The sequence below is a fragment of the Equus quagga genome, chromosome 7 (genome assembly GCF_021613505.1).
Source record: "Equus quagga isolate Etosha38 chromosome 7, UCLA_HA_Equagga_1.0, whole genome shotgun sequence".
NCBI lineage: Eukaryota > Metazoa > Chordata > Mammalia > Perissodactyla > Equidae > Equus > Equus quagga.
This window is the reverse complement of record NC_060273.1, coordinates 239,055-264,382: the sequence shown is the minus strand read 5'-3', so window position 1 is coordinate 264,382 and position 25,328 is coordinate 239,055. Positions and strand designations below refer to the sequence as shown.

General features: G+C 46.5%; 1 protein-coding gene across 3 annotated transcripts in view; it reads right to left on the bottom strand.

Moving 5' to 3' along the window:
- The window catches only part of FAM234A (family with sequence similarity 234 member A), a 33,480-nt gene extending 8,675 nt beyond the window's left edge, over positions 1–24,805 (bottom strand). Inside the window, exons 1-2 of one of the 3 annotated variants that reach the window (XM_046667258.1) lie at positions 24,739–24,805; positions 2,706–3,006 (exon numbers count right to left, since the gene is read on the bottom strand). In XM_046667258.1, the coding sequence (XP_046523214.1) occupies positions 2,706–2,973 (268 nt within the window). In that variant the 5' untranslated portion in view covers positions 2,974–3,006; positions 24,739–24,805. The other 2 variants (XM_046667259.1, XM_046667257.1) reach the window with 2 other exon arrangements.
- Between the last annotated feature and the right edge of the window lie 523 nt (positions 24,806–25,328).

Here is a 25,328-nt window from a genome sequence, read left to right as displayed (position 1 = left end):
ATAACCAGTAGTATTTCTACATACTATCAATGAGCAACCTGAAAATTAAGTTCACAAAACAATTCCCTTCACAGTAGCATCAAACAGAACATTTTGGAATAAATTTAACAAAAGAAGTGCAAGACTTGTCCATGGAACACTATAAAACATTGTTAAGAGAAATTAAAGATTTGAATAAATGGAGATATACTCCATTACCACGGACTGGAAGATTAATTGTTAAGATGGCATTTTACCCAAACTAATCTATAGATTCTACACAATTTCCATCAAAACCCCAGAAGGCTTTTTTACAGAAATTGACAAGTTGATCCTAAAATTTACATAAAAATGCAAAGGACCCAAAAGAGCCAAACCATTTCGAGGAAAAAAAAAACAAAGTCGGCAGACTTATACTTCCCTATTTCAAAACACCGTAAAGCTATAATCAAGACAATGTGGTGTGAGGACAGACAGAGGCAAACCCAACAGGACTGACAGTCAATCGAGTGTCAAAGCAGGAGCCGAGGCGATTCAGCGGCAAAAGGACAACGTCCTCAACAAAGAGCGTTGGGACCCGTGGGTGCTGACATGTGAGCGACCCTCCCCCAGACTCACGGGCTCTGCAGAGTCAGCAGCCAAGGGCACCAGGCCTGCCCTTTGCCTCCCAGCCAGTCCCGCTGGGAAGGAGGCTGCTGGGCTGCTTTCCAGAAATTCCACCATTTGCTTCCACTGGCCACAAAAACTACCTCAAAATGGATTGCAGACCTAAATAGGAGAGCTAAAACTATAACATTTCTAGAAGGAAATACAGGAAAAGATCTTCATGACCTTAAATGAGGCAGAGTTCAGGGGCAGCCCCGTGGCTGAGTGGTTAAGTTCGTGCGCTCTGCTTCGGTGGCCCAAGGGTTTCGCCAGTTCGGATCCTGGGCCCGGACATGGCACCGCTCATCAGGCCATGCTGAGGTGGCGTCCCACATGCCACAACCAGAAGGACCCACACCTAGAATATACAACTGTGTACTGGGGCACTTTATGGAGAAGAAGAAGAAAAAAGAAGATGGACAACAGATGTTAGCTCAGGTGTCAATCTTTAAAAAAAAAAGAAATTAGGCAGAGTTCTTATGCCAAAAGCACAATCCATAATAAAAAACTGATAAATTTGACTTCATCAAAATTTAAAACTTTGGTGATTCAGAAGACATCCTTTGAACACAAGCCACAGACCGGTTGTAAATATTTGCGAATCATATATCTGATAAAAGACTTGTATCTAGAATATATAAAGAACTTTAATAATTCAATAATAATCAGATTTTTTAAATGAGCAAAAGATTTGAATAGATATTTACCAAAGAAGATGTAGGAATGGCTAATAACCACAAGAAGAGATGCTCAACATCATTAGCCATTAGGGAAATTCAAATTAAAAACACAGTGAGATACCACTTCTCACGCACTAGGATGGCTACAATCAAAAAGACAGATGGTAACAAGTGTGAGCAAGGATGTGGAGAACTGGAATTCTCTCCACTGGTGCTGTGAAAAACAGCCCGGCTGCTCCCTAGAAAGTTACACATACAATTCCACTCCTAGCAATCTACCCAGGAGAGATAAAAACACGTCCACGTGAGACCTGTACATAAATGCTCATCGCAGTATTACTAATAAAAGTCAAAACCTGAAGACCATCTAAATGTCCACCACCTGGTGAACAGATGAACAATATGGTCTCTCCCTACAAAGGAAGACTGGTCGGTGATAAACAGGAAGGAGCATGCTACACGGACGAGCTCACGCTGAGTGAAAGGAGCTGGACTCAGAAGATACGTATTATACGATTTCATTTGCATGAAACGTGCAGAAAAGGCAAGTCTACAAAGACAGCCAGACCAGTGGCCGCCTAGGGCTGGGGAGGGGGACAGCACTGATGGAATCCCACAGGGACGACAGAAATGCTCTAAAACTGGATTGTGGTGACAGTTACATAGCTGCTCTGTGAACTAACTAAAATCATGGAACTGTATACTCAAGACAAGTGAATATTATGTAAACTATACCTCAATAAAGCTGCAAAAAATAAACACAGAAACATATTATTCCTCCCCCTCAAAATTAAGCACCAAATTCTGAACAGAACTGACCCTGAGTGAGGCTGAAACAAGAAAGTCTCTTTACTCCACAGAGAAGCCCTTGGGTCTGTGCAAAGCAGCACTCCGAGGCCGCGAGCGCTCACATCCACCCACACGGTGACTGCAGGGCTGTCCCCGGCTCCAGAAGCCAGCGTCCAGAGAAAGGCTGACTCAGCTCTCAGGAAGGCCAGGGTCCAGGCTGCCCGTCGTCAGGGAGAAGTGAAAGTGCGCTTTACTCTGGCTGAGCAGACCGGGTCTGGACGACAAAATCAGCCGCACACTCTTCATTTCACGACAGCTTCTCTGTGTCTGTTCTGCCCACTGTGCCATTTCATTAATTTCTTTTTTAATTCAGAAAAGGAACCAAATGGGCCACTTTCCTTTATTGCCCCAACCCACCCTTCCTGTGCTCCCACGGTGGTCCTTCCATGTTTCCTTAGAGGCCGCTCTGCTGATCCCTAAAAGTCCAGGAAAACCGTGAACACTGTACTGGCGGCCACTCAGGGGTGATTCACTGTCAAAGACACCTCTGGACTCTGGGACACCTGCCGCCCCACCGCCCACCCCTCAGACCACGCTGGGGAGGGGGCGCACCTGCTGTGTTGTAATGGATCCACCACGTCCCCTGGGATGCTGGCCGGTCTGGACACGGGATGATGAAGGAAACCACAAACACCACAAGAAGGCAGATGAACAGCGAAAGGAAAAACGCCACCGCCCGGCAGCGGGAGAGGCGGGACTGCGGAGGCGTCCTTGTCAGGATGTCTTCCTTCTTCGCTCGGTTCTCCAGATCCTCCTGCAACTTCCTGTCTTCATTCTTCAAGGGGTGGATTTCAGCTTCTAAGTCCTTGGTGTCCGTCATTGTGCGCACATCCCCAACTTTGACTCCTGGTCACTGCATCAACAGAACAGGGCACAGTCAACAAGCGGCAGAGACAGTCTCCCGGGGCTTTGCTGTTTTCAGCCTCTTAGGAGCCTGGCTGCAGCTGTGACCTTGCACCATTCGCCAGGAAATAAAGCTAAATAAATGTTTAGGGTGGCACAGCTTCCACCTGAGAAGTCTTTACTTCAGAGGCAGACCGGTTGCGTAGAGCCAGCAGGCGGAAAGTTTTTCATCCTTACATTCGGGGCCTCCGCCTGCGGACTCTGGGGCAGCTGAGGGAGCCACAGGGCGACGCTGGGGCCAGGCTACTGCTGCTAGACCCACAGGCTAAACATTAACTAAGCCCCGAGGCTCAAAGTCTGGGCGCCTGACCGCCTTCCGCAGCCTCAAGCACAGATGGAAAGGGCAGCCCCGGTGGGAATCGGCTGAAGCCAGCCTCACACGGGGCCTCCCTGGAGCCAAAAGCTTCGTGAGGGCGGGCTGTGCAGTCCCAGCCCCGCCCTCGCCCCTGGACCGGCGGGTCCGTGTCTGTGAAAGGGAAGCAGCAGTGACTTTAGAGGACGGTCTCAGGATTAAACTAGCAAGTGCACACAAAGCAGTTATAACAGTGTCTGACACATACTCAGCACTCAGATGCCAGATGATTATCACTAATAACAAGATGAAACATACCGGAAGTCCCATGGAGGAGGGGGGACGAGTACAAGTCTGCCCACGACTTCAGAGCCCGCCTGCGGGACAAGAACACGCTCTCCCCCTCTCTGCTGCTTCTCAACCCTGCCTGGTGCCCCTCCCGCCACTCCTGCCGGCTGCTCCCTGGGGGGTGTGAGGAGGGAATCTGGAGCAGCCACCTTGGCAAATAAGACAGAAAACACTTTTGAAGACGGTGATGCCACAGGACAGAAGGAGTGCAGGTCCCTGAGAGCTGGAAACCACCACCACCAATCCTTGAGTTCTACACTCTGTTACGTGAGAACGAAACAAACTTCTATCTTGTGTGAGGCAAGATACTTGTTATCTTAGTCCTTTTTCAACAGCCAAACCAGTGTCCTAACTAAGGAGAGAAGGGAAGGGATCCTATGGGTCTGAGTGAGTTATAATCCTCGTCTACCCAAAAAGGGACTCAGTGGTTCAGATTCAAATGGACAAATGAGGCTACGCCAGAGGTTAACTGAAGGTGAGAACCCCAAGAAGCAGCTGAGAGCTGGAAGTGGCTCTCTTGAGGGACAGGTGGAGGAAGATGGAAAGAGACGAGAGGCTGCTGGGTGTTTTGGTGAGGAAGGTTGCCCCTGAGCTAACATCCGTGCCAGTCCTGCTCTATTATTGCCTGTGGGATGCCTCCACAGCATGGCTTGATGAGTGGGCGCCAGGTCCGCACCCAGGATCCAAACCTGAGAACCCCAGGACACCGAAGCGAGCTCATGAACTAAACCACCGTGCCACCGGGCCAGCCCCAAGACTGCTGTTTTCTGTATAAACTTTTCACTTTCTGACTTTAACTGTTTTTCTCCAATTATTCAATAAAAATAATTCATTTTAAAACCTGCGTATACATCCACTAGGGTAGCTTTAATAAAAAAGAAGAATGACAAGTGTAGGTGAGGACGTGGAGAAACTGGGAGCCATGTACATTGCTGGTGGGAATGTAAAATGGGGCAGCTGCTGTGGAAAACAGCCTGGCAGGTCCTCAGAAAGTTAAACATAGAAATACCATATGATCCAGCAATTCCACTTCTAGGTATACACCCAAGAGAACTGAAAACAGAGACTCACACGAAAACTTGTAAACAAATATTCATAGCTTCGTTAGTCGTGACAACCCAAATAGCCATCAACAGATGATGGATAAACACAATGTGGTCCATCCACACAATGGAGTATTATGCAGCCATAAAAAGGAGTAAGCACTGACACGCTACAACGTGGATGGATCCTGAAGACATTTGTGCTCAGTGAAATAATCCAGACACGAAAGGTTACCTACTGTATGACTCCATTTATATGCAACGCCCAGCACGGGCAAATCCACAGTGGCAGAAAGCAGACGAGTGGTTGCCAGGGGCTGGGGGAGGGGGTGGGGTGTGCCTGATGATGGGTGCAGGGTTTCCTTCTGGGATGATGACAATGGTGGTGATGGTTGCAAAACGTCGTGAATGTACTAAATGTTACTAATGGTAAATTTTGTGTTATGTGTATTTTACCACTATTTAAAAAGAAAACAAATCTGTGTGCGTTCTCCTTAGTGCTGAGACATGAGTTCTTAACATCTTGGAAGTCAGAGGAGGTGTGCCTGTCGAAGGTAAAGAGCTGGACACAGGAAGATCGAACAGTGACTCACGAGCAGGGCCTCCGTGAACCCCAGCCCCTGACGTGGGGCGGCCAGGCGGGCTGTCTGGAAGAGGGAACTAGGGAGCCAGAGACAGAACCTGGATCGGGCCTGAGGGACGGGACATAGCTGCTCACCCAGCAGATCTAGCCACTATGTCCCCAGTGAGGGGATGTTTCAAATACTTAAAACACACAAAGGAATCTTTGATAAAGGAAAGAAAACCAAGTGAGATATCAGAATGCTAACATTCTTCATTTTAAAAGCTCTGTCTTTAAAGTTCTCTTACATAAGAGCTTTAAAACATTGGGCTGCAGCTGCCCTCACCTGCCAGAAGCTGGAACATCTACAGGCGACGGCAGGAAAGCACCCTAAGACTGTCCATGCAGGAACAAGGGGCATCCGCTCTAAATGACAGTGTTCACGCCCAGGCCACAACCCCCTTCTCCCAGACCCACGCTGCAGCAGCAGCCCTGGGAGACGTTCAACATGAGAGCTGGACGGCCACGGGCACGTGTGGTGACCAGGTCTGGACAGGGCATCTGCCCTTATAAGCCCAGGAGGGTGTAGGGACTGTAAAGTCCTTGGGGAAATGCATCTCAAGCAGCCTGTGAATGCATTGGGAGAAGGACGTAGCTAAGCCATGATTCTCAGCCTCGGTTCCACATTAGAACCCAGACCGATTAAATCAGCATCTCCGGGTGGGGGTCCCGGGCAGGAGCAGCTGTTAAGGCTCTCAAGGGGACTCCAAGGAACAGCCACGTGGAGAAGGGCAGAGCAAGAAGTCCGCCCTTCTCTTGTCCTGGTCACCCCAGTAGCGCCAGCAGATGACTTCTCCTGCCTCCGGGCCCTGAGCTGGAGACTCCGTCTCCCCACTGCCAGCCCAGAGGGAAGCAAAGCGGAGGGAGGAAGAGCCTCTCCCCTCCACCGAGCTGCCTGAGGCTGCCTTCTGGGTGTTCTCGAATCCTCGGCCAGCCTAGCAAAGTACTGTAAAGCCAAACGCAGGCCCCAACCTCGTAAGTCAAATCACACATTTCCTAATCATTCTTTGAATCCCTGAGTGACGTGGCTCCCTAAAGCTAAAGAAGGGACAGCGCAGAACAATCATCACTGACGACGCTTGGGTTTTTATTTTTTTAATTTAATTTTTTTTGGGGGAAGCTTAGCCCTGAGCTAACTGCTGCCAGTCCTCCTCTTTTTGCTGAGGAAGGCTGGCCCTGAGCTAACATCCGTGCCCATCTTCCTTTACTTTATATGCGGGACGCCTGCCACACATGGTGTGCCACACGGTGCCATGTCTGCACCCGGGATCCGAACCGGTGAACCCCGGGCCGCCGAAGCAGAACACGCGCACTTAATCACTGCGCCATTGGGCTGGCCCCGGGTTTTTATTTTTTTAAGTCAGCAATAGATATACACGACACATTTGAATCAGGTGAAAGCATAAATCTCCTTCCTCTTGTGGCCCTCAGGTTTGAGAAGAGAAGCGCGTTACTAGTTTCTTACGGGCCTCCAGAATCATCCTGTGCGTTGCCAAGAATAAAGCATGTTTTATAATGTGACTGGAATAGCCAAGTCATAAATCTGACCTCTGAAAATTAAAGGGAAAATAAGCTCAAACTATTCTCTTATCTCTACTACGTGGTTTACGTCTCTAAATCAGACCAAATGGTGCATCCTCCGGCAGGAAGACAGGGAATACTGTCATTTCCACAACGACCGGCTTTGACCTGGAGAGCCCGGCTGAAGGAAACAACCCTCCCCATGCTGCCACCCATCTCTGCAATGAGGTCCAGAAGCAGAGGGAAAAGTCTCCCCAAATGGCCATCAGAACACGGTTGGGCAGGCGAGCAATCCACTTCCTGTCAGCGCCTGCAATCTGGCTGTGCCCCACGTGCAGAGGGAACGAAACATGACACATCACAGCCACGGGGGAGACAGACACAGGCTTCAAGAGGCAGCTCCCACCCTCAGAGGCACCTCTTCTGAACCAGCCCAGCTTGGCGGGGGGACCGTCAGGCCCCAGGCAGCCCTGCGGAGCCCACCACACCCTGTGGCTGACCTGGGCCAGGGTGGCACGCTGTACTCAACATTTTTGTGGGAAGCATCATTTCAACTGGCAAATGTTGGTTTTTAAACCTGAACCAGCCATTAAGACATTTGTAGAGGTCATAACCTGATCTGAGATCAAAAAGAATTTGTGAGAAACTAGTTTAAAATCATCAATGAGATCCCCGTCTCCATCTTAGCTGAGCCTAGTATTTTTAAAGATTTTATTTTTCCTTTTTCTCCCCAAAGCCCCCTGGTACATAGCTGTATATTTTTAGTTGTGGGTCCTTCTAGTTGTGGCATGTGGGACACTGCCTCAGCGTGGTGGCTTGATGAGCGGTGCCATGTCCTCGCCCAGGATCCGAACCGGTGAAACCCTGGGCCACCGAAGCGGAGCGTGTGAACTCAACCACTCGGCCACAGGGCCGCCCCTAGCTTAGCCTAGTATTTCATTTGTAGTTTGAATCATTGAACTCTAATGAGAATATCAGTTGAGAATGTTTTTCTTTCCAAGTTTTATATCCTATAAATGAAGGCCTAAAAAAATGATGTGGTGTATAAAATGAAACGCAACCAACATGCAAAATTCATTTTTACTTCTATTACATAAAAATAATTTGAGTGCTTACCTAATAAATCACTAGATAGGAGGTGTCTTTCAACAAATACGTTAACATTTTCTGAAGGAATAAAGATTTCATTTTAAAATAAAAACTAAATAATCAAGTGTTCTGAATTAGGAATTGTTAAGTATGCCTTTCTAAGGTCACTTTTGTGTGTCATTATTTTTACTCTGAAACTTTTAACTAGTCACAGTAATGGTTCAAAGTAAACTTCAGAGAGGCTGGCCGGGTGGCGTAGTGGTTAAGTTTGCATGCTCTGCTTTGGCAGCCCAGGGTTCACGGATTTGGATCCCAGGAGTGGACCTACACACTGCTCATCAAGCCACATTGTGGTGGCGTCCCACATACAAAATGGAGGAAGATGGACATACATGTTAGCTCAGGGACAATCTTTCTCACCAAAAAATAACTAAATAAATTTTAGAAAATCTAGGGGAGTACTGATTCTGCTCCTGTAACAGAATCTCAATGGAATATTTTCCCCAAGACCAACGTGGATTTAATCTGATCGTAGTTTCTCACATTTTAGACTTTGTCAGCTTCCACTTAAACGAGAGTAACAAGGGCCCACATGTTAGTGGCATTTCTCATGTTTATTCTTCAGACAAGCTGAAGTGATTTTAATAAAGCTTAGTGATATTTAAATAACAATCTTCTCTACCGTTGTTTTAAAAACGTAGTCTTTGACTATTTTGACTTTAAACACGTGCTACCTTATCAAGTGCACTGGAAGGTCTACCACTGGCAGAACTGGCTCAACAAGAACTTGTGGTGCTAAGTCACTGACTGACGGTAAACCCTGCAAATGGTGCATGTTGTTAGTTACAAAATCATCAAGAGGGCATTTTGTCAAGCTCCAGAATCGATATATATGTTCAGGCCATGAGAGGTGATAGTTTTATTTATAACTTTGTAAACTGCTGTTTATGTATGAAACGTAGCAGGAAAATACACTGAGAAGGGGTAATGCTTACAGAGGGCTGCTTTAATGTGTTACTTTTCTTTAAAGATTTTATTTTATTTTTTCCTTTTTCTCCCCAAAGCCCCCTGGTACATAGTTGTATATTCTTTGTTGTGGGTCCTTCTAGTTGTGGCATGTGGGACGCTGCCTCAGCGTGGTTTGATGAGCAGTGCCATGTCCGCGCCCAGGATTCGAACCAATGAAACACTGGGCCACCTGCAGCGGAGCGCGCGAACTTAACCACTCGGCCACGGGGCCAGCCCCTATGTGTTACTTTTCCTAAATGTGAACATTTTTAGTGCACACTTGAGTAATATTTAAGGTAATCAAGCAAAGTAATAATACAATTGCACTGTTGTGAATGTTGTCAATGACAAAAATAAAAGCACGCTGGTCATTAAGAAAAAAAGGAAGATATTAGCACCAAAATAAAGGAACCCTAAATCCATGTCCACGTGGTACAGGATAGTGAAAAAGAGCAGATTTTGAAGCTGGGTTTGGTAGCGAGCTCTACCTCTAGCTCTGTGGCTTTCTGCGGACTTTTTTTTTTTTTTTTTTCTGCTTTATCTCCCCAAACCCTACCTTGTACATAGTTGTGTATCTTACTTGCAGGTCCTTCCAGTTGTGGGATGTGGGACACCGCCTCAACGTGGCCTGACGAGTGGTGCCATGTCCACGCCCAGGATCTGAACCCTGGGCCACCGCAGCGGAGCGCGCGAACTTAACTGCTTGGCCAGGGAGCCGGCCCCTCTGCGGACTTTTTAAACTCCATTTCCTTTATTTGTCTGTGGGGAACTGTCTGTCTTGCAGGGCTGTTGGGAAGGTTTTAGACAATGTTTATAAAGTCCCAGGCTCAGAGTGTCATTTAGGGGGCGCCCCCTTCTCATCGCCACCTTTTCTTCAGTGTCTTCATCTTCATCTTCATCGTCGGCAACCTGTGCTGCCCCTACTCTTCTCCAGCCATTGTCTCGCTGGCAGCCTCTTGTCCTGTTGAAAAAACTGTTTCAAGTCTGAAGCTGCCCATGCAGTCAAGGGTCTATACTTGAGATCCTGAGAACCTGAACTTCACTAAGGAACACAGACTCCTTGCATTGCAGGCTCCTGGGAGTCCTCCAGTGAAGTCTTGTGACCTCCCACCACCTTAGGAATATCCTCCGTAGGGGGCTTCACAAAGAAAGGCTCCTACACCACTGGCGGTGTGCAAGACAGTTTAGGTGGTACACAAACGAACATTTTAATTTCAATAGTTAAATAGATATATTTTTCACAGATGTCTTTCCATTTATGGTAAGTGATAATGGTCTCAGACTTCTGACAACTGATAAAGTTTCCTTCTTAACTGCTTATTTTGAAACAAGTGATTTACAGGAAGTTGCAAAGATGGTCCTGAGAGGTCCAGTCTCGCTCTCCCCCAGCCTCCTGAGCAGCTACAGCACGACACCACCACGGGAGAGCGACACTAGCACACTGTGCGCACACAGCTCTAGGCCATCTTATCACACGCGAGGATTCATGTGTGGCGAGAAACAGGCCCACCCAAGACCACAAAGATGTCCCCGTGCTGTCTCTTTAGAGTCACACCCACCTCCTCCTCCCCACCATCCCTAACCACTGGCAACCACCAATCTGTTCTCCATTTTTAAAATTTTGTCATTTTGAGAATGTCATGTAAATGGAATCACACAGCAAACATAAACACTCCTTGAAATTGGCTTTTTTCACTCTGCACAATGCCCTGAGGGCCCTCCACGTTGTTGCTGTATCAACACTTGATTCCTTTTTATTGCTGAGTAGTACTCCACCGTATGGATGTACCAGTTTCTTTAACCAAGGCCGTCTGGGTTGTTACTAGTTTTCGGCTATTACAAATGATGTTGCAGGGGCCGGCCTGGTGGCGCAGCGGTTAAGTGTGCACATTCTTCTTCGGCGGCCCGGGGTTCGCCGGATCTAATCTCGCGTGTGGATATGGCACCACTTGTCAAGCCATGCTGTGGCAGGCGTCCCGCATATAAAGTAGAGGAAGATGGGCACGGATGTTAGCTCAGGGCCAGTCTTCCTCAGCAAAAAGAGGAAGATTGGCAGCAGATGTTAGCTCAGGGCTAATCTTCCTCAAAAAAAAAAAACAACAACAACAACAAATGATGTTGCTATGAACCTTCACACATGGGGTTTTGTATGGATACAGGTTTCCACATCCCTGGGATAAATGCCCAGCAGTGAGGCTGCTGAACTGTATGGAGTTAGATGTTTGGTTTTCAAAGACACTGCAGCCCTGTGGCTGGCTGCACACATGTTTAGGCTGAAACTTCCGTGTGCACTGACTCTTTATCACTGTACAGTGCCCACCCCGTCCCGAGTGATTTCCTGCTCTGAAGTCTACTCCACTTGATGCTAACATGGTTATTCTTATCTTCCTTTGATTAATGAATGTTTGTATGGTGTATCTTTTCCCGTCCTCTTACTTTGAGTCACCTGTACCATTCTATTTGAAGCAGCTTTCTTTTAGACAGCATATGGACCCTGTTTCTTTAAATCCACTCTGCCAATCTGGCTTTTATTTTCAGACTTCTAAGGAAATTATCAATATGTGAGGCCTTTAATCTACCTTTTTGTTCTCTTTGTTCCCTGTTTTTTGCTTCTTGGTTTTCTTTTTCCTGACTTCCTGTGGATTACTGAACGTTATTTAGAATTGCGCTTTGATTTATTTAGAGTGTTTCTGAGTGCATAGACTTTTTAGTGGTTGCTCGGGGTATTATAAGAGACACACAACTTATCACAATCTACTGGTGTCAGCATCTCACTAGTTAGTCCGAGTAGAGTGTAGAAAACTTACCTCCCTTTAAGCCCTTTTAGCTGCCTCTGTGTAACGTAACTGTATTAACTATGTTCTTGACATATGTTGAGAGCTACATCAATGTTCAATATACTTCTTGCTTCAACCATCAAACATGACGCAGAAAACTCAAGAGAAGGAAAGTCTACTATATTTACTCATATTTTGGCTTTTTCTCTTGTTCTTTCTTCCTAATGTTCCAAGATTCCGTCTTTTATCATTTCCTTTCTGTTTCAAGAACTTTCTTTAGTCATTCTTTTAGAGTAGGTCTGCAGGAAACAAATTAATTTTCCTTCATTTGGTAACGTCTTTATTTCTCCATCATTCCTGAAGAGTAATTTCCCAGGTACAGAATTCAGGGTTTGATAGGCTCTTTTCTTCCAGCTCTTGAAAAACGTTACGCCACTTCCTTCTCGCCTTCATGGTTTCCAACAAGAAATCTGCTGTGGTTGAATTGTTTTTCCCCATAAGGAAGATGTCAATTCTCCTTGCTGCTTTCAAATTTTCTTCTTTGCTTCTAGTTTTTAGAAGTTTAATTATAATCTGTCTTGCCATGGCTTTCTTTGGGTTCCTCCTGTGTGAGGTTTGCTCAGCTTCCTGAACCTTTATGTTTACCTCTTTTGTCAAATGACGGATCTCTCCAGCCAGGGTTTCAGTTTCCTGGAGCAGCAGCAGCACCTGCAAGAGGTACAGGGGTGCGGGAGCTGCAGCCCAGGCCGTGGGGGCCTGGAGGAGGGAAGCACGTGCCGGGGGCCTGGGACCCTGGGTTCTGCCAGTTCCTCTGTGCTCTGTCCTCTAGCTCTAAGCCCTCAGCCCCTCCAAGGTTTCCTTTTAAAGTATATTTAAATAGAAAAAGTGAGGTGATTAAAGAAAAGTATTAAACAGAAATAAGTATATAGTTGTTCTGCAGATATGGCAAAATTCCTGAGTGATAAATGAATGAAGTCTGGAAACACTGCTTTCTGCAACCCTGCAGATGGTGACACCTCAGCCTGAACACTCGCAGGAAGAGAAAGTTGAAACACCTTATATTGCTGCACAGTCCCAGCTGTCAGAAAGTCTGCCAAATTCTGAACTAAAATATGCTCTCCTATAACTGCCTCCTGATCCAGATTCTGTGCTTCGGAATAATATCTATGAAAATTAATAAAGGGAAACCTCATTTAAAGTGGGGTCAGGACACCAGAAGGGGGAGCTCCCAGGCAGTACCACTCTCCCTCAATTATAGGAAGATGGTCGATTACAGGATCCAACAGAAAGAAGGGTCAACGGGAAAGAATCTATGACAGCAAGAATTGTACACGCATCCCAAACGGAAGTTGACAATGACCCCAGCAACTCGGCCACTGAGAGACCACCACCCTGAACTCCTGCTTTTCTCCAACGGACTTTCCTTCAAAACAACCCCTCCCAATTTCCTCCTTTTTCTCTATAAAATAATGTTCCTCTCCATTGTTTGTTGGACTTGTCTGTGGTCCACCATAGCATGCACAACCCAAATTGTAATTCTTTGGCTATTCCTGAAAAAACTTATTTTGCTGATAAAATAACTGGCTGTTTTATTATTTTTTATTCATTTATTTTTTGCTAAGGAAGATTCACCCTGAGCAAACATCTATGCCGGTCTTCTTCTATTTTTCAGCATGTGGCCCATCAGTGCAGCATGGCCGCTAACAGAGCAGTGTAGGTCCACACCCGGGAACTGAACCTGGGCTACTGAGCGGGGCTGAACTTAACCACTCAACCACGGGGCTGGCCCTAGCTGTTTAAGATTGATATATCTAATCTCTTTTTCTACATGTAAGCCTTTCAAGTGTCTAAAGAGTATTAATGAACAAACTGTATTCAGGTGGTTTTCCCCTGCCACACTTACAACTGTTGCTCAGACACCATGGGCTGTATAGGTCCTTCAGTGTCCCTGAAAAGCCTAACTCTAACAGTTTCCCATTGTCTAAGTCTGCTTAAAACATCCTTCCCTTTCAAATCCTACCCATCCCTCAAGGCACATGGTAAACGCCATCTTATTTATGAAGCTTTTTCTGGTTTTCTAGCCATGTCTGGCTGTTCTGGAGGGAGGGGAGTAGCTGTTTAATTTAGGAACACTGAGTCCCTACCTAATCTAATTCACTGATGGTGAGGGTGCAGCCGAGAGGAGTGGCTGGGACTGGAGGACCACCTACCATCTGAGACACCTTGGTCCCATCCGAGACCCAGCCCCTCTAATAAATCAGTCAAGGTTCTTACTTGCCAAAAAGACCTTAGCTAATTTAGGTAGAAAGGGGATTTGCTGGAAAGAGATTGTATAGTACCCAGAATTGATGGGAAGACTAGAGAGCCACGCTCAAAAAATGGGTGGCCGTCAAGCGACGCTAGGTGGTCAAGCCTACAGCAATACCCTGGCATGGAAGCAGTCTGGTTGGGACACCACTGCTGCCACCATGCACCCTGGATACTGCCCCTGCCGCCCACAGGACTCACAGTGGGATTCTCCCAGGACAGGCGGGGCACCTCCAATTGTTGATTCTGTGAATGAGCCAATATCCTCAGGCTAGGCCCTCCAAGTACATACCAATGCCCCTCCCACCCACGCACTTTCTTCACCAGGGCCCCAGAGAAGTTTGGAGACAGCAACAAGCACACAGCACAAAGTCCTATGGAAAAAACAAACAGAACCATCCCAAAAGAAAAACATCTTCTAAACATAGAGAAGTAAGAAGAAAATGTTACATCTGGGCTTTCCTAGTCCTGCTGGTTGAGCTACGTAGTTGCCCAGGCCTCACTACATTACACTGTGAGCAATGCCAAAGGCCACAGGTCTCACCTCGGGCAAAGTCTAACCTCAGAGGGTTATTTTTATATTGGGGTCAATAATAAACAATCTTGAAAAGTGAGATATTAAATTCTGCCTTGTAATGTCTTCGAATATTTGAAAGGCTTCATACGGAAGGGGTGGCAGTAGGACTAGGTCAACGGATAGAAGCCACAAGGAGCTATTTCAGCTAAAACAAGAACGAACCTAGTCAGCACAGCACCAAGGCTTACTGAACCTCCCGGGGAGGCAACAATCCACCTTCAATGGAGGATTCAAGCGCAGGGTGACAGGACCACCTGGCAGGAATGTCTCAGGACATTCTAACCCTGATGTTCTATGACTAGAGGTCAAACCCCAAAACTGGTCTTATAGCTCTGGCTTGCCGTCATCTCTTTAAAAGCAAGGACTGTCACTTACTGTTTCTGTATAAATCACTGACATTTAAATGACTCTGAAAAATTTCTTTCCTTATTTTTTTTCCTTTAAATCATTAATAGAGTGCTAAGACTTTTGTGCCAGTAAAATTAAAGATACTTTTTAACAAATAGGTGAAAGATACTGTGATCCTTCTCTGAAGGTTTCTATTCTTTATGAGAGAAAACTGAGTCGGGACACATACCCAACTCAAATAATACAACTTTATTTACCTAAGAACAAACTGAGTTAAACAGATAGAGAGATGATAACCTCACTATTTGACTCCCTCAGGAAACGACAATAAATTATCTCCAGCAGTTCATTCCCTCTAGAATCCTCCCTCACTGGGTTTCCAATGGCAAACCACACAGGCTCCACCGTGAAGTGTGCAGTGGTTCCAACGTGCAGGAACTAGGCGGCAGTTACGATGAAGGAGGGGGAGTACAAAGCAGCCGCACGGGGAGGGCTTTGTCACGACGGGTCAGTTCTGTATCCTTATCGTGCTGCTGGTTGCAGAAATATCTACTTGTGAAGAAACTTCATACAATTAGATGGGTGCATGTAAAAACTGGTGAAATTGACAGGAGGAAGGTCTGTAGTCCAGTTAACTGCCTGTGCCAACATCCATTTCCTGCTTCTGATAACATGCCACAGTTACGTAAGGTGTGCTATTCGAGGATGCTGCCCGAAGTACAGACGGACAGCTCTGGACAATTTTTATAACATCCTTGAGTCTATAGTTAGTTCAAAATAAACAGTTAAAAATAAAATCAAAAAAGAAAAGAAAATCTTTACAAGGAGGGGCGGGGTCAGAGCTTCATTCCCCGTGAAGAAGAACCAGCTTCCCCACAGGCAGCCCTGGGTAAAGCCTCAAAGCTACCCTTTTCTGAAGCTCTTTTGTTCCAGAGGCAGGAACTTTCCGTGTCTTGCTTTGTTTGTGTTTGGCGGGATGTCCACAACGGTGGAGCTCTGTGGTAACTTGAAGACATCTGAAAGAATGGCCAAGCCCTGACGCACTGCAATCCTCTATTTCAAAACAATTACCGGCTTTCTGAAAACCACCATAGCAATCATCTCCCTTCCCACTGTGGGAAAGAAAGATACTTGCAGTTCCTCCCAGCATAACTCATGCATAATGATACCCCAAAACACTCCGAGCACACAGCAAATGTCAGAATTCAGCAAGGGTCACTTGGCCAATGTAAATGCCCAAAGGGATGGGAGCTTTCACTGCCTAACACACTCTATGCAGCGTGAATGTTGTTCAGAAAGGGTGTGCACACTCAACACGGGTCAAACTGTCTGGAAAATTAAGAAGTTGATCAGATATTGCTTCACAGTGTGGCAATTAATAAAGAAACCTTAACTAAACTGGAGTCAGGAAGGCTTATGGGGGAGCTCTCACCCCATCACACATGTCAATTACTGCAAACAAGAGGGGGTGGGTCCTTGCATCTCCAACAGGAAGTACAACTACTTTACTACTGAGTGAAGATTCCTCTCCCTGCTTGGCAACAGCCCAGCCAATGAGAGAAGCTACAGCCCAAACAATGAGAGACACTGCAGCTCAGCCAATGAGAAGCCATTGCTACCCTGAACTGTTACTCTCCCCCAAGGGATTTCCCTTTAGAACAGCCTGGCCTTACTCCCCCTTCTCCTCTACAAAAGCAGCTCCCTTCCTTTGTTCTGCCGATTTGCCTGTGGTTTGCCATCCATGCACATCCCCATTTGCAATTCTTTTGGCTATTCCCAAATAAACTTGTTTTGAGGGTATAAAATAAGTGGCGAATTTGCTTTTTAAGCTGACAACAGGATCCCCAGGTAGGACTCTTCCCAGAACCCTGGTTACTCAGTCACAGAAAATGGGTCCATTATCAGAGACCAACAGTGACACAGCCAAGGCCAGTCAGTTCACATCTCACCCCGTTTGCACATAAGGACGTAGTGAGTGAGGATCCATGGCAAGAAGGTATGCATGTTCTTGTCTGCTACGTTTCAAAAAGACCCAGAGCACTAACCAAAGCTTCAGGAGACCTGGGAGCCAGAGAACATCCTCGTGGAGTCCAGGTCAGGCAAACCAGGCCAGCACTGTGCCTGCTGCACTTCAGCATCTATACTCATAACCATCTAGAGTCAGGCCATTTGGCTATTTAAAAACTAAAACAAAAAAGCGAGCTAATAACCCAAAATTTTCTCAATCCTAGTGTTAACCTAAAGTTTCTGACATGAGTGGGCTCCCAAAGAGAGTATTTTTAACTTCACAGCACTTGGATTTCTCAGGGTTCTTTCTCCTGTGGTACGAGAAAACTTTCAAAGTTAACAAGGCGTGAAGAAAGTCTTTTTAGATGAAGTTGACCCCGACTGGCCTCCCCACCTGGCTTTGTTTCTCAGCCTCTTCCTCTTACATCCCCAACTGCTTCTCAAACAGCAAAGTGCTTTCAGCCCGCTGGCTACCAGGCAGAGAAACTGCAGGGTGAACACATGATCTTCTGGAGGATTCGGGAGGAGCATACAAAATTGTTTTCTGCTGGGAGCAGAGAAGGTTCCAGACTCCCCAGGGCACGTATTCACTCTGGCTTGCCTTGAGGAGTAGGGTCAGCAGAGGAAAAGTCTCAGAAGTCCTGGCAGGCATGCTGGGCAGGGTCTCTATGTCCACTCTGGAGAGTACCGAGGACAATGCTGGAATTGAGTGGTCCACTTAAGGACAAACCTCTTCCCTCCAAGTTAAGAGTCTGGGGTATTGTGAAGCACATAGCTTGCAACCTAATTAACAGGAGTGGCTCAAAGTGCCAACCTGATCCAAAGAGACTCAAAAATAAAATACCCGAGTTTTCTCCCTAAACTGAATTTTTATGTCTATGAACTCCCAGGTTTTTTCTTTTTAGTTTCTTCTTTTTGTGTGTGTGTGTGAGGAAGATTGTCCCTGAGCTAACATCTGTGCCAATCTTCGTCCATTTTGTACGTGGGACATTGCCACATGGTTTGATGAGCAGTGTGTAGGTCCGTGCCTGGGATCTGAACCCGCGAACCCTGGGCTGCTGAAGTAGAGCACACGAACTTAATCACTATGCCACCAGGCTAGCCCCTCCTTGTTTCAAATTGTAGCTACTGTTGTTAAATTCCACATAAAGAGGGAGTAAGAGAAACTTAAAAAGTATTTTGCTTCTAATACCACAGTGAAGCATCTGCAAACGATAAACCTGGAAAGAACCATATCCCTGACATCAAGTGTCTTTATTAATTCCTTATTTGCTAGCATAGGAAAGATCCATAGCCAGTAGGCCTATGGGCTTTAAATAACCATGCCTACTTAAAAGACAGAGGCTTCAAAAGTCTAACCTGGGGACAAAAATGTCTATCTCTATCCTAGAAAATTCAGTGTGAGCAGTCCAGAGAACAAGAGCCCTAGGGAGCTGTTCACATCAATAAATCGTCAAAGGAAAACAAAATCCCTATTTGTATACATATATATGAAATTAAACGAACACTTTCCAGATACTAAAAAGGAATTAAGAACTTTTCATTAAGATAAAAGCTGTTAAGACATAAAAGATGAAGGAAAGATAATAAAGGAAAAAGAGCATGAGGTTAAGAGTTTTGTCTTTACCTCATTTGCATCCAGTGTTCTTATCTGTCACTTCTAACAAGCTGGTGGTCTTGAGGACAGAAATGAGAAATAGAGTCACAGGATTTTCAGACAGTCATTGGCTGGAATTTTCTCCTATCAATTCGGAGCTTCTGAAATGATTAACTATAAAGTTCACTTTTTGACTCAATGTCATGTAAAACAAAACTAAAAACGATGAAGCAAAACGTGACGGATGAGAAAGAAAATGTATCGATATGATACGTATTGAGGTAACAGAGACTCTAAGGATAACCTGAAGTGAGATGAACACATAATCCCTGTGTATGGTTTTTCAAACATTATTCCCCTGGTACTAAGGAACTATGAGGAACCACAGATACCCAGCTACGGTGGGTGTGTCTGTGCAAGGCCACTGGAGCTGCCACACCTGTCCTCGGAGTACAAGGGCTATCGCGTCCAGAACGGAAACTCTGATTATGGGGCAGAACAATAAAAAATCGAACAGTTCAGGCAGCTCGTTAACATTTCAAGGGGGTAGGAATACTACAGTATATGCAGAAAGGAAAGAGGGGTCTCCTTTTCCTCCAAGGGTTCTGTCTCTAAGAACAGTCTACTGAGTCAGAGAGAACAGAAAATTAAAAAGAAAACATTTTTTTAAAGTCCTACTCTAATTGTTTTTAATGGATAAAGAAAGCATAAAAATTCTAGCAAGGGCAGAAGGAAAAACTGCCAGAACAAATAACTGACAATTCCACAGATAACACGAAAGTCGGGGGTCTAATTTTTTAAACTAAAATTTGATAACTTTTTTATTTTTTTGGAGAAAAGATCATTTCAAGGTACTTTAATAAGAAAGTCCCCCTAATTTTTAAAATTTGAATTTTACAGCATTCTTTTAAGGGAATTTTCAGACAATGAGCCAAAGAGATCAGATTTTCAAAATTAATCACTTCAATAAAAGGTAGTTTGCATATTTTAAAAATTGGTTTAAACTAAGTAAAATTTGTGTTTAGTTTTAACTGCATGTCTTAAACTCACAGCTTTGGTGTGATATGAGAATTTTGAGAAGAACTTGGCACTACAGTTTGCTCTCTGTGAGGGAATAAAGCAGGAGAAGGTCCTCTTCTGCTTATTTCAGCACAGCCAACTAAATGCTTTCCACACTCAAAGAACATCTACTTCTTGCAGTACTTGACCTCACCAGGGTGACAGTTTTACAAAGGAGATAGTACTTTAGTCAAGGGTACTTGCAAATTTAAATAAATAAATTAATAAAGCAAGAGGAAAAAAGCACCTGCAAATTAAAAAACAGAGGGGGCGGGGGAAATAAGCAGAGGAGAGGCTTGGAGGAAACAGCAGATGAGTTTCTTAAAAGGAGAAAATATGTAGGGAAAAGCTCTGATTATAGGTCAACTTTATTATCTGGCTTTACCAGTTAGTGGCAGAAACTGAAAGGATTTTGTCAATGGAGTGAAAAACGAGAAGATCCCCTCAAAATTCTAGCACTACATGTTGGTCAGGCCAAGTCACTGGAGGTCTGGGCGAGAGCTGACTTCTTTCTCTCCATGGGGAACTCTGGCCCCGAGTTCACACTCGCTGGATCGCTCTCCGGAAGACGGGAGTCATACAGAGCAGAAACGCTGCGCCTTGTGACACACTCAGGGGCGTCTGTGCAGCTCACCTGTGAACCACCTTTGCCCACTGAGATTGTGCTGACGTGAGCAGTAAGGGATGCTGACTTCCAGCACTTCCTGAATGCTGGTCCTGGAAGCCCTCTCAGTCCTCCAAGCCTCAGCTGGACCAGCATCAGCCCTGGGAAGTTTTGTGAGAGCACTACTGACCGGGCCAGCCACTTCCACCCCAGAGATCTTGGCCTTCTTCTTCCCAAGCACTCAATATTCCTCCTACGGCCGACTGAGAGCTATTTAAGGGAAGAGGACTCTGCCACGTCCCCTGTGCCAAACACATGGCAGACGCTCAGTAAATGTCAGGAGATGAATAACATAACACACGATCACTCTCTTCACTCCAGGGCCTGTCTTTTTGCACAGAGTTCATGATCTATAGTCACGAATAGATCTTACAGCAAGTGTGCTCAGGTGCTTGTCCCTAAAGCTGGCTGTTATACATACAAACAGCTTAAGAATGTCTTACATTGGGAGGCTGTGTCATGGCCAAGAGTGGCCCAAGGCTTATGAGAGCAGTTCAGCATGAGGTATTTGAGAGACACCCACGATATCCAGCTGGGCACTGGATTTTAGGCTGAGCAAAGCACAAGTCAGACAATGACAACTAGTGTTCAGTTGTTTACAGCTGAACAACTATTTCCTCTCTTCACCAAGCAAATAATCTCAAGACGAAGAATAGGCCCTTATTCATCTTTCAGACAAGAAGAATTTTAAGGTCATGGTCCGCAGACAAAGGCAGATGTATCACAGCACATGAGTCAGGCTCACAAAGCTCAACACGCAGTTCCTTCCTTGACACGACCTAGGACTCTACAGTAACCGAGGACAGCTCACAGGGCCTCCGGAAAGAAGCGAAGGACGAGCCTCTGTCTGCATTTCAGACAAGGCACTGCTACACAGAATAAGCTGTGTAGCTTTGTCCAGAGAAAAACACGGAGTAAGGCTTTTTCCTGAATTCTAAGGCAGATTTTATTTCCCTTGACTCCCACACAAATCAGTGTTACTTCTTGTCCTGACATGAAGGGGGCAGGGAGGGAGAGAAGGAAAGGAGAAACTCTTAAAAAGATGAAGTATAACTCTTACTTGATCACTTTCAATCAACCCTACAAGACAAGTGGGTCTTAACTTCAATTTACTTATTTTTATCATTATCTATTTTTTAAACCTTTTGTCATGTAAATGTTTAAATATTCACAAAAGCAGAGAGCGGCAGCCCCACTAGCCAGGTTCAACAACACCGACACAGCTGATTGTTCAGCTGCAAGCCAGTGCCCTTCTCCCCATGCCCCACTTCCGATTTTTAAAAAATTTGCTCCACTTTAGAGGTATGTCACTTGATGTCTCAGCATCTGCTTCCTGGTTATTCAGTTAGGAATCAGCATTCTTCTTCTTCTTTTTCTTCTTTTTTAAACCACATCCAGACAACCTAAGCTCCATGAAGGATTTTGCAAAGTGAGAATGGGAAGAAAATTCACTAAGTTTGTGGGCTTTATAAAGACCAATTTTGAGTGAGATATACAGGACATTTTGAAACATCCAACGAATCCAGCAAATTCTTTTTTTTTTTTTTTTTAAGGAAATCTATTTTGCAATCTGGCACATTCTTTTTTAAAGATTTTATTTTTTTTTCATTTTTATCCCCAAAGCCCCCTAGTACGTAGTTGCATATTTTTAGTTGTGAGTCCTTCCAGTTGTGCATGTGGGATGCCACCTCAGCATGGCCTGACGAGCGGTGCCATGTCTGCGCCCAGGATCGGAACCAGTGAAAGCCTGGGCCAACGAAGCGGAGTGCTCGAACTTAACCACTCGGCCACGGGGCCGGCCCAAGCAGATTTTAACTTATCTATCTCTTCAATTCAGTTCCTCCTTTTGACGGCCACAGCCCTAACTCATATTTTAGTAGCTGCTCACCAGTATTTCCGTAGCCCTCTCAAATCTTCTTTCCTTGAGACTGAAAGAGACATCTTCCTAAAATATCTCCAGATCATGTCATTTCCCTGCTTAAAACTCTTGAACGACCCTCACAACCTTAGAACAAAGCTCCCACACCTGAGCCGGGTTCCAGGCCTTTTCACCACCCAGCTCTCACCTACCTCTGGTGTTCTCTTTCCCCAAACCCTACGCCCAACATCTGTTCCCCCAGTCATACTGCTGATCTTTTGCACATGCTGTTCCTCTGCCTGTCTTCATCTGGTAACTCCTACTGTACCCTCAAAGCCGATTCAAACGTGGCCTCCCCCCATCACTGCTCCATGCTCACTGAGCCACTGGTCAGACCTCTCTGCCAGACTACGAGCAACTTGGGGGCATACACTTGTTTTTATTGCCTTTGTTTCCCCGGGACAAAGTATACTGCCTGGCATAAAATAAACACACGTTCGTGTCTAAATAAACGTCCAGTTCTTGCTATGCTCTGCTTATAAACTTTTCTTGGAAGAATAATTTATTGATGCATTTATTAACCATTTGCTCTGAAATCTACAGCTTGCAGGAGGAGTTGACTTTTAAGATCTGATCTGAAATAGATGGCATAAATCAGACGTAGGGGTCACTTTGACTACCTGACATCCATTCCTTCCCTCCTGTAACAGCTCCTTGATTTTCCTTGGGAAACTCGCTTTCCCACACGCTTACTGTGTTTCTAGTGGAACTGAGCTCTCCCCACCCTGAGGAGGGTTCTTTACCCAGACCTAGCTAACTGACCAGATTCACACTGATTACGGCCCAACTGAGTATCAGGCCCAGAACTTCAGCTGGAATTACAGGGAACAGGCCCTCTTTTCCCACAGGAGTGGTAAGTGGAATGGTGGTTTTAAAATATGTTCACAAACTCTTTGATATCAAAGAGTTACTAAGTCTTATACTTAGTAACACTGACCAATAGAACATGGCAGAAGTAACAGAATTCCAGAACCAGGTCATAAAAGGCACTGGGGCTTCCATCTCTCTCGCTCAGATCACTCACTCTGAGGGAAGACAACGTCCCTGTAAGGACACGGGGCTATGGAAAGGCCTACCAGGCAAGGAAATAAGGACTCCTACCAAGAGCCAGAGAGGAACTGAGGCCTCCAGTCATTAGCCATGTGAATAGCTGTCTTGGAATCAGATCCTCCAGTCCCAGTCAAGACTTCAGATGACTACAGCGCCATGTGAGTCCCTGAACCTTAATCACCTCACTAAGCCACTCCTGAATTCCTGACCCACAGAAACTGAGATAATAAATGTTTGACGTTTTAATCCATTAAACTTTGTGTTTTGTTATGCAGCAGCAGATAACTAACTTAAGTAGGTAGGATGGTGGGAACCTGAGAAAAAAGCCAACACAGAGGGAAACAGGGCAAACAGAAGGTATGCGAGGATGGAGGCTAATCAGAATCCCCTACACACCATTACCAAATCCTGAGGATCTCATTAAGCCCCTGGCTCCCTCTACTCCTGGTCTCCTGGACTTTCCCATACGAAGGCCAGTGGAATCCCTCCACAGGCTGAACCAGTTTTAATGGATTCCTGACACTTGAAGCCAAAAGCACTCCAATCAGGGCAACAAAGACCCAGAGAACAGGTAAAATGTCCCCAAAAATGTCCCCTTGGTCATTTCCATGATTTCATATTTCCTATGGTGTATTTTCTCTTTAGCATACTCCATATTTTATGTATCTTATTATCTGCATCCTCCTGTAGAACTGAAGCTCCTTGAGGACAGGAATTCTGTTTTGTTGAGCGCTACGTCCTCGGCACCAGGACCATGCCTGGCACGCAGCAGACGCTCTCCAACTGCACCCTCACTGTGAAACTGCGATCAAAGAAGCGGTGCGGTCTGGTGGTGGCATTAGACAGACACCAGCAGCCGGTCCCTGGAGACGGGCACATCACACCAGCACCTCCGCTTTAAATCACGGGGTTTCTCAGAGAACCCCCGAGGAACTAACCTCAGGCGCCGCCCTGATAAGTAACTCATCAGTCTGCTCAAGGCAAACGCCCCCGGTCAGCGCTCGGCCGATCAGCTTGCGGGGGGTGGGCGCGCTCCCACAGCCCGGTGTCCTCTCCCTTCAGGAGGAGGATCCCCCCTACAGACGAGCCCTGGTCGCCGAGCGGGGCTTACTGCCAGGCTGACATGACAACGTCCTGACGCGAGGGCTGTGCGGCCCACGGGGTGGGAAGTCTCCTACTGGGGGGTCCATCCCGTCTCCGGGGGAAGCCCAGGCCGCGGGCTCGGCCCCGCCGACCCCCGGGGCTGAGCGGCCCCGGCTCCCTGCGCGGCCCCTAGCCCCCACGGCAGCACGGACACGCGTGGACTCAATTCGGGGGAGGGAGGAGGGGCGTGGGTGGAGTCCTCGGGGCCGGGGCGTCCGGGGGGCGGGCCGCTGAGGTGGGGAGACGCGGTCGGAAGGGAAGAGGGGGCCCGCGGCGGGCAAGCGCGAGGAAGACAGCGCCGCGCTCACTCACCTGCCGCCGCGCCCTCTAGCCGGCGCCGCCGCCGAGCTCCTCGGCACCGCCCCCTAGCGTCACTTCCGGTCGCCCAGGGCGGGGGCGGAAGTGCGCGGGAGCGAGCCCCGCCCCGCGGCCGGCCTTGGTTGCTAAGCAACACGCACCCCCTTTGCTTGGGCCGCTGTTCCGGGTCCTGCGCGCGGGCTGGCGGACCTGGCCCGCACCTGTCCGCTTTGGGGTCCCCGGGACCGCGGGAGGGTGCGGTCGCCCCTGACCAGCGCTGGCCTTGACAGTCCTATGGTTTTCAAGTCGAGTCTCCTGTGGCTTTATTCGCGTTCCACGATTATTAACGCGTCTGAGCATCTTCCATACGTTTATTGGCCAAGGCGTTTCCTCTTCTCTGAATGCCTTTTCTCGTCGTTGGTCCAGTTTTCTGTTGAATGGTTTGTCTCTTATTGTTTCCTAAGTTTTTATCAGTGACGTGTGTCGTGAACATCTCAGTTTGCGTCGTCTTTTCACTTCATGGTGCCTTTTGATGAACAAAAGTTTGTATTTTAATCTAGAAAATGAGTCAATCTTTTCTTTCATGGTTCATATTTCTTGTGTCT